This window comes from Gymnodraco acuticeps, unplaced genomic scaffold, assembly GCF_902827175.1.
Source record: "Gymnodraco acuticeps unplaced genomic scaffold, fGymAcu1.1, whole genome shotgun sequence".
Taxonomy (NCBI): Eukaryota; Metazoa; Chordata; class Actinopteri; order Perciformes; family Bathydraconidae; genus Gymnodraco; species Gymnodraco acuticeps.
The window spans coordinates 15303-29688 of NW_022991829.1; the positions used below are offsets into that span (position 1 = coordinate 15303).

The following is a 14386-nucleotide window of genomic DNA, read 5'->3' on the forward strand; positions in this document are numbered from 1 at the left end:
GCAGGAGAGGACTCTTTAAAGTAGAGACACTGCATACTGATATACACCTGAACATCAGCAGGAGAGGACTCTTTAAAGTAGAGACACTACATACTGATATACACCTGAACATCAGCAAGAGAGGACTCTTTAAAGTAGAGACACTACATACTGATATACACCTGAACATCAGCAGGAGAGGACTCTTTAAAGTAGAGACACTACATACTGATATACACCTGAACATCAGCAAGAGAGGACTCTTTAAAGTAGAGACACTAAACACTGATATACACCTGAACATCAGCAAGAGAGGACTCTTTAAAGTAGAGACACTGCATACTGATATACACCTGAACATCAGCAGGAGAGGACTCTTTAAAGTAGAGACACTACATACTGATATACACCTGAACATCAGCAGGAGAGGACTCTTTAAAGTAGAGACACTGCATACTGATATACACCTGAACATCAGCAGGAGAGGACTATTTAAAGTAGAGACACTATATACTGATATACACCTGAACATCAGCAGGAGAGGACTCTTTAAAGTAGAGACACTACATACTGATATACACCTGAACATCAGCAGGAGAGGACTCTTTAAAGTAGAGACACTACATACTGATATACACCTGAACATCAGCAGGGAGGACTCTTTAAAGTAGAGACACTACATACTGATATACACCTGAACATCAGCAGGAGAGGACTCTTTAAAGTAGAGACACTACATACTGATATACACCTGAACATCAGCAGGAGAGGACTCTTTAAAGTAGAGACACTACATACTGATATACACCTGAACATCAGCAGGAGAGGACTCTTTAAAGTAGAGACACTACATACTGATATACACCTGAACATCAGCAGGAGAGGACTCTTTAAAGTAGAGACACTACATACTGATATACACCTGAACATCAGCAGGAGAGGACTCTTTAAAGTAGAGACACTACATACTGATATACACCTGAACATCAGCAGGAGAGGACTCTTTAAAGTAGAGACACTACATACTGATATACACCTGAACATCAGCAGGAGAGGACTCTTTAAAGTAGAGACACTACATACTGATATACACCTGAACATCAGCAGGAGAGGACTCTTTAAAGTAGAGACACTACATACTGATATACACCTGAACATCAGCTTATTAGAGTCCCTTTAACAATTAATAGTGATGTTCTAAAACTCTTTAAATGTATATAACTCTGACCGGCCATTCTGTCGCATAATGAGGACTTTTCAGTACAGTTTTTCAGCTTTACCATTAATAAATCTGGATTCCTTTTCCACCGAAGCTTAACACAAACAACCAAAAGTATAATATTATAAGCATATTGAATTAAATCTGGCAAAATCTGATCAAATTAGTAAACAAGATATACAAATTAAGCAAACTTGCAGTACACTATATTGATGATTTGAGGCATTTACTCACCTGACCTAGTGTCACACACACACACACGCTCCAAATACAATATCAGAGTTACTCACGTTCAGTGCAGTAGTGTCCCTTCCACCCGAATTGGGAAAACAATGTACTCTGTGACACACAGCTGGCCTTGAGCCATAGAAGACTTTTTATTTGGAGAAAGAAATCTTTGAAATCACTCATTTTTAAAATTCAATTAATTCATTGAGTACGACATCTAAGTTCTCAGAAAAAGTTAAAATCATGCCTTTTAGTCTTTTTATACATAAAAGATGTGGTTTTACGATGACAAATGGTTTTTTTATTTTTTATAAAATGACTGTTTCTTCTTCTTCTGACATATTTAACCTCTGTTAAAGAAATATTAATGTAGAAAAACAATTATCAACCTCCCTCCCAATAAAACAGAAAAAAGGCATAACACTGTACGTTACAATGCGCTGACATGGCTTCAAAGCACACATATTACAGTACTGTTCAAGGGTCCGCCTCAGACAAGATGCACCGAAACCTCTGAAACAGATCAACACTGCTTATTCACCAAACAGACCACAGCATGGACACTGGCAAATGAGGTAAATATTTCCTAAAAAAGCACCAAAGGTTTGGCGTAAAATGTTACATATAGCTTATAGCCAACAGAGAGTTGGAGGAGTTTCAGTCCAGCTTCTTTTAATTATCTATAGAGTGGTGCAGGAATGAGTCCTAATACCCGGAAATAAGTCAGCATTTTATGGTTCCGGCTCCCTCGTCTTGAAGTTTTTTTATGACCGTTTTTTGGTGGTGAGATGCCTGAAATAAGGTCTGTGGTTGACACTAGTTTACGAGATGTTCCTGTTTGTTCTAGCAAGTTCTCCTAGTGGCCAAACGGTGGTACTACGCTATCTGTGTCAGTCCGTGACGTCATTGGGCCCAAAAATACTTTTCCCCCATTGACTTACATTGGAAAACAGATGTCTCTAAATCAGCGGATATTATATTTTTAAGTTAATCAACTACTATGAACATATTCTTTAATAGCCCGCATTTAAATTAGCATTTTACCTCGTCCGGTTTAGTTAACGTTTTTGTGGTAAGAGGCCTGAAATAAGGTCTGTGGTTAACGCTAGCCAAGTAGATTTTAACGTTCAGATAGCCCACTGGTGAATGTTAAGCCCCCAGGAAGTGCGCCACACGTCGAAGCAAATTCCCATAGTGGCCAAACAGCGGTACTACAACTCCGTGAATTAATTGGGCCCAAAACGTTTTTTCCCATTGGGAAAGAAACGTCCATTAATCAGCTGATTTAAAACTAAATCAACTACCCAGAACAAACACTTGTATAGCCCTTATTTAAATAATTAGGGTTTAAAGTTGTAAAATGTGCTAAATGAGACGACTAAACATAATCGAGTTGAACATTAGCCACCTTTAGCTTAGCGGTGCTGAAATGAAGTCATGTGACCGTGCTGTAATTCCTTTATAGCCTACAGTTAGCTTTTTACTTCATCATAAAGAAGTGTTAAAATGTGTTGAGATGATCTTGCTGAACAAAACATGTAAGTATCATAAACGTGGGTTTGCCACAGAGCTTGTATTCATCAATATGCCGAAATCCAATGGAACAATCCCATTGTTTTTGTCGAGGGAGCCAGTGAGATGCTATCGTCGTAATACGTCATCACCGCACCACTCTATTATCACCCGCATTGCTGGCGAAACAAATTAACTTGCAGCATTCTGACGCCAATGAACACATGCTGAAAGGCCTGCGCCACGTAAATAAGCAAGTGTTTTTTTAACCACATTTAAAATGGGACATTACATGTCAATATTTATAGTGAAGTCCAGACACAAAGGATTTGAATCAAAGCCTTTGCTGGATTCACTCTTCTTAAAATGAAAATGAAAGTGATATTGAAGTCAAATGATCTCATCACTCGCAAAGCTCACGATGGGGAGGTCCACGTAAGAAATCATTTTAATTAGAAGGCTCTTACAAAGCTTAAGTAAACTACTGAATATCATATAATGCTCCGACTGACAAACATGAAGGGAAATTAGCAAAAAGCAGGAACACTTAAGGTCTTTTTAAGATCAAGGTATAAAGAATAGGGGAAAAACAATCTTAAGCCAAATACTTGGACAACAACATCTAGGTCTAAGTCATATGATGTGCAAACTTAATTGTGCATAGAGATCAAATTGTAATAAATATTAAAGTGATAATTAACATTATCACAAGTTTGACTTTGTCTAAACTTTCTCGGGGTGATTGTACATTTTCATGATTAATTTAGTTTTACTAAAACTTTAAAAAAAGCTTTTTTTTTTATAGCGCTGCGAGAAAAGCTTTTATAGGTTTTTTTAAGCAACAAACATTTTCCCATTCATTATTATAATTATTAACCAGAGCCCAAGAAGACCAACACAACCAAACACTTAATAAAAGTCCTGATAAAAATCATTGATTTGTCATAGTCCTCTGAATGGCTTTCACTTTAAATGTTTTTTTATATTTTTTGCCCTATTTCTGCATCAAAGAATCACATGAGCAACAAAGAACAAGCTGAGCGTCATAGCGATGTGTACAGGAACTTTACACAGAAGTACTTTAGTACGTTTTTTGAAAAAGTAAACGGATCTGTCTGATGTAGCTTAAAAGATGTGAAGCACTGTCTTTGGACCACCGAGGTAATTGTAGGTGTGTGTGTGTGTGTGTGTGTGTGTGTGTGTGTGTGTGTGTGTGTGTGTGTGTGTGTGTGTGTGTAAAACATGCTGAAATGTTTCCCAAACATTTCAAAAGAGATAATAGTGTCCCGTCCTTGTTTTTTTTTCGAGGTATATGATCCTGGGCCGACCAGTGGCGCCTGTGGAAAATGTTACAAAGCTGTCTGATGGATGATGGTGAATTTCATTCACACTGCTGTGCATCACGCCTTCTCTTCCTCTTCCTCCTCCTCCTCTTCCTCCCTGCTGTAGTCTCCCTCTGACTACTCTACATTGAGTCTTCATCACCTCCTTTGTCCCCCTGCGTTGAATAGCTCCGGGCTCTATTCACTTTCAATTCAGTTAATTCAGGAATTTCTTTCTCTAATGTATAAAAAAAGGGATTTTTTTTAATAATAAGGCTTTTAAGGTGTTTCTATCGTTTAATGTCTGTGTTTTAGCCACACATTCAACCACAGACGAGTGTGAGCGAGATACAAACCGGTTTTTGTTTCATACTTTTAACTCCTGGAGGAGGGATGTAAAAACATTTTCAGATTCTAGCAAATGCAGGTCTTTGCTTACATTTTCCAGCGTAACAACCATATTTAAGTGCTTTATAAGTTCACTTTTAAACAATTCTTCTAGTTTAACTAAATATATAACCATTTAAAATGTAATATTTAAAAGCGTGTGTGTGTGAGGATTGTAAAAGAAGGAAGCCTCGTCTTTCGGTTTACATGTATGATAATACTGGCTAACAAAGGTTGCAAAAACTAGTGTTAAAATATACACGACACCTTTTCTAATAGAAAACCTCTTAAATATTAAAGAGAAATTATGATTTCTTGAATTTAGTTTTTGGATTGTTTTCCTGAACAAAGTGCTTCATAACATAAACTCAGATATATCATCTACGTTTGATTTGATGCACTTTAACTTGACTCCTGAAGTAAATGAATTGAGGGTGAATAAAGCCCTGCACCCCCCCTCCCTAATAACCCTTCCTTACTGGCTTCTCTTTTTAACCCCATCCCTCCCAACCCACTCCCTAACCTTTGGTGACTCTCTGGTGTCTTTGAAACAGGGTTCCTACACATTTAAAAAACACTTTGGCTGGATTTTGGATGGCTGTTCATCAAGGTGTGTGATTGTTAGAGGTGTCGCTCTTTAGCGCATGATAACAGCAACACATGTCACAACACGAGGGAAGGACTACAAACAACTGTTAAAAGACGGGTTTCTGGGGAGAGAACAACTTTCTTTTTGTTTACAAATGTTTCCAGGATTATGTGCAATTCCACCTTAGAAATCTACATTATTATCCAGCCGTGTGTAGGAACCCTGATTGAAAGTGTCGTTAAGTTTAAAAGACGGGAACCTGTAAGTGCTTTTCCGACCAGAACTAGGACCCTAAACATGGTCGGTTTGAGGAATGGGCTCCCTATCCTCCCCTTATTCTCCCCCTATAGTCTATCTGGCAGCTCAGTCTGATTGTGAACCCGTTAAAATGTTGAATACCCCAAAGTTTTATGATAGAAATGTATAGCAAGGGTCCCCAGCACTAAGGAACTATCGGATGCTAACTTGCATTTGTTGGGCGATTTTGCACAATTGGCATACTAAGTTGTGTTAATTAGCAGATCCAGACAATATAAAAAAAAGGGTTCGGGTTGAAGTCTCCATCTCTGTACTCCCGGTGAACTGATTTGAAGAAGTTTGGGAATTACAGGACTCAAAACTGTCATTTTCTTTAACCATAGAAACGTCAGTATAGATTTAACATCCTCAATATGCCACACCAAAATTGTCCAAATCAGCCAAGCCATTTTTTAGCTATTGTCTGCGTATGCTAATCAACGCAACTTATGCCAATCGTGCCACCATGGCCTTTGACCCCTAACAGTTAATTTTTACTTTATTATGCACCCCTTTTGTTTGTTTGTTTGTTCACTATGTAAAGCGGTCTTGGGTCCCTTGAAAGGCGCTATACAAATGTAATCAATTATTATTAATAATCGTGAAAATCGCCCAACATATGAACCTTAGCACCCAGCAGTTTCTACGTCCTGGGGACCCCGTACTAAACATTTCTCATATAAAACTTTCGGGAACTCCTCCACATCTCCCACTAGCTGCCCACTAGACCTTTAGGTAGATGAGGCTCCGTGGCTGGGCATGTTGGCCATGTTTCCCACCATCCCAGCGGCCGTAGCCATACCTGAGGACCCCCCCATCGGCGGGGGGCTGTGCTTGGGGGGCGAGGTCATGTCGGCCCCTCTCCCCTGGGGGGGGTGGGGGTGGGCGTGCTGCAGGGCGTGGCGCTCCAGCAGCGTGCGGTGGGTGAAGGCCCGCTGGCACACGTTGCACTGGAAGGTGCGCTCGGCTCGGTGCGTGCGCATGTGCACGTTCAGCGAGCTCTTCTGGGTGAAGCGTTTTCCACACATGGAGCACTGGAAGGCCCGCACGCCTGTGTGCACCACCATGTGTTTCAGGAGGTAGTCGCGCAGAGAGAAGGAGCGCCAGCAGATGGAGCACTGGTGAGGTTTCTGACCTGCAGGACACACACACACACAGAAGAAGTGCCGTCAGAACTTTTAGAATTCATTTTAAGGTTCTGGTTATTACATATAAAGCCCTGCGTGGAAATGCACCGGAATATATATGTGACCTTCTCCACCCTTACATCGCCGATAGGTCACTTATCGCGCATTTCCACTACAGCGCGGAGCTCGCTTTCAGCGTGCCGTGCCCGTTTTTGGTTGCGTTTCCACTTGGCCTAGTAGCGGCTAGCGGGTCCTAATTCACAGTTTTTCTGGCCCCATAAAATCGTGGTTCTAGGGCCAGGAACAACCAGGCTGAGTCGGGCTGAGTATGCTAAACTAGAGAGAGAATCACTGGCAAGGGGGCTACAACTACAACAAGATGAACATATTTGACCGTGATTTAATTGTAATACACGTTTCAAAATGATGCCGAAGTAACAACATACTGATACCGGTTAGTAAAAACCATGAATTAATGCTTTGACAAGTCTGCAGACAGACGGCAGGCGAAAAACCCTTTAAAATGCGTGTTTTCTAAATGTAGCATGGCTAAGCTAACGTTATATATGCTCCGACCGTCCACACTCACAACAACGGCCTATACAGACATAAATAAACCAGCGACTGTATTCTCCATGACACAGGCAGTCTGTGGTTTGTACTTTAACTTTTGTCTAGTTTCTGAACAGATATGATGAGCTGTGAGCTCTGAGTGCTAAGAGCTAACGGCTGTGTTGTTTTTTGGGGCTCTCATTGAAGATGACGTCACGGCTCCGCCTACACTGCGTTACTATAGTAACTGCCCCAGTTCCTAAACTGTAATGGAAACGCAGCTTAAAGTGAGCCAGTCCTAACAAGGCCTAACGAGGCCTAGCCATCAACGCATTCACTTAATCACTGATTGAGATATGATGAAGCTAACTTAGTCTCATACATTCATGGGATTTATGTAACAGTAAGACAGAGAATAAGTGTGCACCCACATGCACTATGTTTTTATATGCTGTTGTAAATACTCCTGTTGTCTGCTGTGTTCAGACTTAAGTCATGTTCGTGATGCCACATTCAGGACATTCAGTGTCCTTTTTTTGAGCTGAAGACCGTTGCTAGAAGCTGCAGCTAGACTGCAGACGTATTGTTTTTGAGTATGGAACAATTTCATACACAGATATAGGGAGGCTAGAGCTATACAATTGATTTATTATGGTTTATAATTGCAGAAGAAGAAGAAGAAGAAGAAGAAGAAGAAGAAGAAGAAGAAGAAGAAGAAAGAAAGAAGAAGAATCCGAAGAAAGAGAAAGAAGAATAAGAAGCAAGCGAAGAAGCAGAAGCCTCTCCTCACTCCCCTCCCTCCTCCTCCTCCTCCTCCTCCCTCCTCCTCCTCCTCCCCTCCTCCTCCGCCTCCCCCTCCTCACTAGCCTCCTCCTCCCTCCTCCTCCTCCTCCTCCTCCTCATCCTGCCTCCTCCTCCTCCCCCTCCTCCGTCCTCCTCCTCCTCCTCCTCCTCTCTCTCTCTCCCTCCTCCTCCCCTCTCCTCCTCCTCCCCTCTCCTCCTCCTCATCCTCCTCCATCCTCCTCCTCCCTCCTCCTTCCTCCTCCTCCTCCCTCCTCCTCCTCTCCTCCTCCTCCTCCCTCATTAGCCTCCTGACCTCATCTCATCCTCGTCCTCCTCCTCACTCACTCCCCTCCTCCTCCTCTCCTACACTCCTCCTCCTCCTCCTCCTCCTCTCCTCCTCCCTCCTCCTCATTCCTGCCTCCTCACTCATCGCTCTCCTTCCTCCTCCTCCTCCTCCCCCTCCTCCTCCTCCTCCTCGACCCTCCCCCTCCTGCCTCCTCCTCCTCCTCCTCCTGCCGGTCCTGCGGTCCTCCTCCATTCCTCCTCCCTCTCCTCCTCCTCCTCCTCCTCCTCCTCATCCTAGGAATAAGAAGAAGAAGAAGAGTCTCAGCCAAACTCACAACATTTCTGGAGCCTTGTAGACCCAGAAAACTATAAGAACATCCACCAAGCAGCACTGAACACGTCTGCTTTTGGTTCTGTTCTACAGACCTTTGTGAAGCAGCTTTTTCTGACATGAATGAAATCTAAATACAGAACAAGACTGACGGATGACCATTTAAATGACTCTATTAGAGTGCACCTAAGTGGGTACACTCCAGCATACACCTGTCTGGTGGACTCCATGCAGCGCCATTCATCTCACTAACTGTGAAAAAGAGTGAATGCCACTTATTGTACACATGTGCCATAAGATGCTTGTCAGGTGGTGATTAAGGACATTTAAGTGAATTTATGTGGGCCATAATAATATGTGAGAAATTGTTGTTTTCTTGGACCTCGATGTGAAGTGAAGAGTTTGACCTTTTAAGGGTTAGGTATTGCAATTTCACACGTGTGCAAAAGTTTAATTCAACTGATGTGCGATTAATTAAGCGATGTGATGCAAGTAGCTCTTGGCCACTTTCATTTTTTCAAAGTAGCTCTCAGATGAAGAAAGGTTGGAGACCCCTGATCTAGATCATTCAAAGTAAATGTGTTAGATTGGAGTTACTAGAGGTAAGATGATATAAGAAGTCTTTCACAGGTTTAGGGTTGGTTCTTTCTATACAGTATATGCTTTCAGAGGATCCTCCATGTTATCAATAATGAATGCCTCTGTATGGTGGAATATATATCTGTACAGCATCCAGAGATCTTTGCCTCCGCCTCTTCAGAAGCTCAAGGTTTATCGTCTGAGAGAGGAAGTACGAATTCAAGCTGCAGGATTTTCTTTCTGGCAGACGACGCACAGCCTTGATAAATCCTTTTATAATGAACTTGTTCACGTATTCAAACATCCAGCAGTCACAGAGCTTTGTCAATATACATTTCAAATCCACCTGATGAATGTACTCTTATATTAACTCTCTTTTTAGCCTATTTTTGGTCATTTGAGAAAAATATTGCGCTTAAGAAGCTAAATGTTCCACTTTCCTCAGTAGAACACTGTGTCTATATGCCGTTTACATTAGGTCTGTATGTAACAATGTCACGATACAATATGTATGATGAGACATGGGTTAAGATTAAATACATCCCAATATATCGTAACACTGTTGGCAGGGCAATATTTTGCGATTTTAGAAAATGTAAGAAACATGACCTAGGATAACGAACATACCCTTATATGCATCAAATTGAGGTAATAATCACTTTTTTGTGCAAAGAGAACATTTGCATGGATCAGTCCCTGTTAACATCTCACATTATAGCATATTTTGAATGCAATGAAAGGGGGAGAGACGAGGCAGAAAAAAACTGGTATGTAAAAATAACGTACGTTAGTTATTTGGAAGTATTTACGTTTCAATAAAGATTAAGTTCTACAAACACGGGTTTGATGCAAGTCTTGCCAACCAACAGAGGTATCATTTACTCAGCTGATAAGTGATATCGTTATCGCAATATTAAACAGTGTTATCGCATGTTTTTCTGATATCGTGGAACCCTTTCTCAAACTCTTAGTTTACTGTACATCCGCGATGAGAACAGCTCCATTAGAGTTTTGACGGCGAACAACAACGAGTAAATGTGTCGTTAAACCAAATTACCTGAGATGTTGACACGGCAAACAACCCTTTACACATGGCATCCACGTCAATTGATTGATCGTTTATACAAAATATACTACTATAGATCAGACACAAAGCCAGGTGTAGGATGAGGCTTGCAGAGAGGGCAAAAGTACACACATCCTTTACTCAAGTAGAAGATAGATACTCGTGTTTAAAAATACTCTGGTGAAAGTAGAAGTACTGACTAAACTTCTTTACTCAAGTCAAAGTAAAGAGGCTTTGAAATGTACTTCAGTAAAAAGTACCCATAACTAGCAGCTGTTTTAAAGAGTACCTGACCTCCCTTTATATTAATAGAACAATAATGTCATTGTAAGCTAATGAATGTTTCCATGCTGAACAACGGCAACATGACAACGTTTCCATTGGTCCCTCTTCTTTAGAGAAGACCAGGAAATGATGGATACACGGATCGTGTTCAAATTAATAGGCACGCAATGACTCTAAATAATAATGATCACGCATCAAACACACATTCAGACTAAAGGAACCAGCTGTTTGGAAAATGAGAGAAGTAGAAAGTACAGGTATTTGAGTTCAACATGTAAGAAGTAGAAAGTACAGGTATTTGAGTTCAACATGTAAGAAGTAGAAAGTACAGGTATTTGAGTTCAACATGTAAGAAGTAGAAAGTACAGGTATTTGTGTTCAACATGTAAGAAGTAGAAAAGTACAGGTATTGGGTTCAACATGTAAGAAGTAGAAAGTACAGGTATTTGAGTTCAACATGTAAGAAGTAGAAAGTACAGGTATTTGTGTTCAACATGTGAGAAGTAGAAAGTACAGGTATTTGAGTTCAACATGTAAGAAGTAGAAAGTACAGGTATTTGAGTTCAACATGTAAGAAGTAGAAAGTACAGGTATTTGTGTTCAACATGTAAGAAGTAGAAAGTACAGGTATTTGTGTTCAACAGTGTAAGAAGTAGAAAGTACAGGTATTTGAGTTCAACATGTAAGAAGTCAAAGTAAAAAGTCGTCAGAAAAACAAGTAGTGGAGTAAAGTACTGAAACCAGAACGATGTACTTATGTACAGTAACGAAGTATTTGTACTCCACTACTCCTCTGGAGTCTTACCGGAGTGGATGAACATGTGCTTGCTGTAGTTCTTCCTGGAACGTAAAGATTTGCCACAGTGCGTGCAGTCGAACGAGGTCTCAGATCCCTGGGAGGAAGGGGAGGGGCCTGCCGAGGAGGCGGGAGGGGGCGGGGCCGGGGTCATTGGCGCAGGAGGTGGAGCCTGTTGAGTTGGCTCCGCCCCCGCCATGCTGTCAATCCCACCCATTGGCCCGCCCACATAGAAGGGGGATGGCTGCGATTGGCTCACTGGGTACTGGAAGAGGAGCTGAGGACGAAGAAAACGTCAACTGTTAGCGCCGGAGAAAATGTCCTTTCTTTTGTTTAGATATCTACAATACAATTCTTTGATTTGTGCCATTCTGTTTTGTTCAAAAGATAGTCACAATCAGAATAAATGTGAAAATTAACTGTGAACATGTTTTTATATTTCCTTGTTTGTATTTATTTTGTTTAGATATTTACAAATATAAGGGGAGGGGGTCGATGTTCTCTCTCTCTGCTGTGCTGTTTAAAAGATCATCTGAAATTGCATTGTATTTCTATTCCATATCTACACAACAAATGGTATTTGAGAACTAAAATAAACCTAGAAGTTGATAACGTTTTTTCAATGATTTAATTAAGTAATGTGTTATTATAATGTATTCCTTCATAATCATTATCATGTATTTTTTGGGTTGTATTTAAAGTATAATAACAGTGTGCGGTAAACATGTATGCATAGACAGCTGTTTATGCGTGTGTGTGTGTGTGTGTGTGTGTGTGTGTGTGTGTGTGGGAGTATATCTGTTTATACATATATATTATGGGTAAATAAGGAAAGAGGCTCCATTGGTTGACACACCTGTCAATCAAAATGAGTAGACTGCATCTAAAAAAAACTCCATCACCCGTTTCATTGTTCTGAGTTTCCCTAGAGCTTCTATGTGTTCAATTCTGCTTGGATTCTGTATTATTTGTAGTGATAAAGTGATCTGTCTTATACATCTTGAGCTTGATTTTTCTCCATATTTAATAATTAATGTTAATATTAAGATACTGGAGAATTATCTGGTATCAGAATTCCATAACATTTAGATATTTAATTAAAAAGAGAGTTCCTAATTAATAAAATGTCCTTGAAAGTCATCAGAAAACGATATGCAATTTCCAAAGTGTTTCTGTAATTGCAGTACAGCTTGAATATAATTAGGTGTTGCTTATGAGCGGCTGAGCACACTGACCTGGTTGTTGATGGACTGAGAGGTGGGAGGGGGAGTCAGGGGCTTGTTGACCCTCCCTCTGGGGTTGAAAGCCATGGCCTGAGGAGGCTCACTCTGGGGCCAGAAACTCTCCGAAAACACCCCCTGCTCATCGTAAAAATTCTGAAAATACACACAAAAACACACAGGATAAATAATTAAAGAACCCAACTCATATCTCAGGAAAACTGACAACAGCAGCTTCAATAGATTTCATGTTTTCGGCTTCAGATAAATAACATACTGTATCTTTAAGTACTGAACGATTACCTGCTCCATAGATTCACAACTTCCTCGTCTCCCTTGATGAATGTGTGCATAAAGAAACAAACCCTAACTACATATGTTTGGTCCTTCACTGCGTCTCCTCTCTTGTACATATACCTACAGACCACGTCCCCCAGTATTTGCATTTACAACCTATTGTTTACCCCTATCGTCCACATGCGAGAGTGACGTTGGAAAGATCAACTTGTACAGAGCGGTCCGACCAGTCGCGCTGCATTTCTGTCAAAACAGCAGGGATCAAAGGTACACTTTAACGTATGGCTGCCGGGGAGATAATGTGTGAAGAAATACCAGGGTGGGTGAAGCTCGTCTGAGGTGAAGGGAGCAGGGTCCCAACAGGACTGTTTCTGTTTGTCAGGGGGATAACAGTGGCGGAGCTGGGGGGTGAATCCTGGCCACCCTATTGGCCACCCCAAACAACCTCACCACGGGGGCCCAAACAATTTTAGAACATTAAGAAAAAAATGTTTAAGTAACCTTTCATCATTCATCAAGAATTAACATTAATAGCATAACATAACATGCTAAAGGCTAAAATCCCAAAGTTCCCCTGCCTGAAACGCCTCCATTGGACTCCTTTGTTTACTTCCATAACATAGTGACATCACTTTGTAACACTTGCGCTTCTATTGGCTAGCGCTCCAACACATTGTACGTGATAGGCTAAGGGGCGGGACATCTCTAAGCGGTTGACCAATCACAACAGAGTCGGCCAGCTAACCAATCAGAGCAGACTGGGCTCTGGTTTCAGACAGAGGGTGAAAAGAGGTGCTGCAGCACAGACAGTATGAGAACAATGAAGAGCTTTTTGAACATTAGAGCATGGAGACATGTCCCAGTAGAAGAACATTGTTGAGATGTTGGCGCTATTTACAGCTAGGCTAACTACTTATACAATAAGAAGGATATCGGAATCAGTGGAAAATCTTGCTAGCTCCTCTAGCATTCATTTTAGATCAGCTAACACTGTCAGTTAACGGTATAGCGGTTTGTTTGATTATATCCTGAAGCTTTACTTCTCCTTGCCGAGTCTAAGGTATACTTTTACACTTTTAACGGCTTAAGATAGCAGAAGATAACCTGCAACATCTCATTTTTTTATTTTCGCTAGTGGAGCCTCGCAGATGGGGGTGCTGCAGCCCCCTCAGCACCCCCCCTTACCGCATCCATTCGCGATGTCCCGCAGACCCCACGCAGCAACCAGGAAACAACACCAGTAACCCAGCTCACACTGTCCGCTCCTCGAGCCTCAAAGGGCGGAGCAGCGAGCCCCGCAACGTCCCGCCAACACGGCACCCAGACCCCACGCAGCATTCTCATCTGTTTGTCATTACTGGTGTCATTTCCTGGTTGCTAACAAACGCCATAGTAACACATAATCACTGATGTCCCGCTGTAACGGTGGTGGACTCATCAGAACAGAGTGGGCGAGCTGACCAATCAGAGCACAGTGGGCTCACAGGGAGGGGGGGGGGGGCAGGAGCTCCAACAAGCCGTGTAGGACAGAG

The 14386-nt window shown here is 41.5% G+C and overlaps 1 protein-coding gene across 1 annotated transcript; it reads right to left on the bottom strand.

Annotated features, from left to right (window-relative positions):
* Window positions 1-1551: 1551 nt before the first annotated feature.
* LOC117535340 (zinc finger and BTB domain-containing protein 45-like) lies at window positions 1552-14048 on the bottom strand. Its single transcript, XM_034199789.1, has 4 exons — window positions 14040-14048; window positions 12573-12713; window positions 11347-11614; window positions 1552-6668 (listed from the first exon to the last, which is right to left on the bottom strand). Exons 1-4 carry the CDS (start codon window positions 14046-14048, stop codon window positions 6265-6267), a joined length of 822 nt encoding a protein of 273 aa, XP_034055680.1. The 3' UTR covers window positions 1552-6264.
* Window positions 14049-14386: the final 338 nt, after the last annotated feature.

What these genes read in the sequence shown, in the direction of transcription:
- LOC117535340 (XM_034199789.1), bottom strand. An exon ending in CTCAGTCCATCAACAACCAG is followed by an intron (nt 11,615 to 12,572) that starts GTCAGTGTGCTC and finishes CTTCGTCCTCAG; the next exon opens with CTCCTCTTCCAGTACCCAGT. An exon ending in GCACATGTTCATCCACTCCG is followed by an intron (nt 6,669 to 11,346) that starts GTAAGACTCCAG and finishes TGTGTCCTGCAG; the next exon opens with GTCAGAAACCTCACCAGTGC.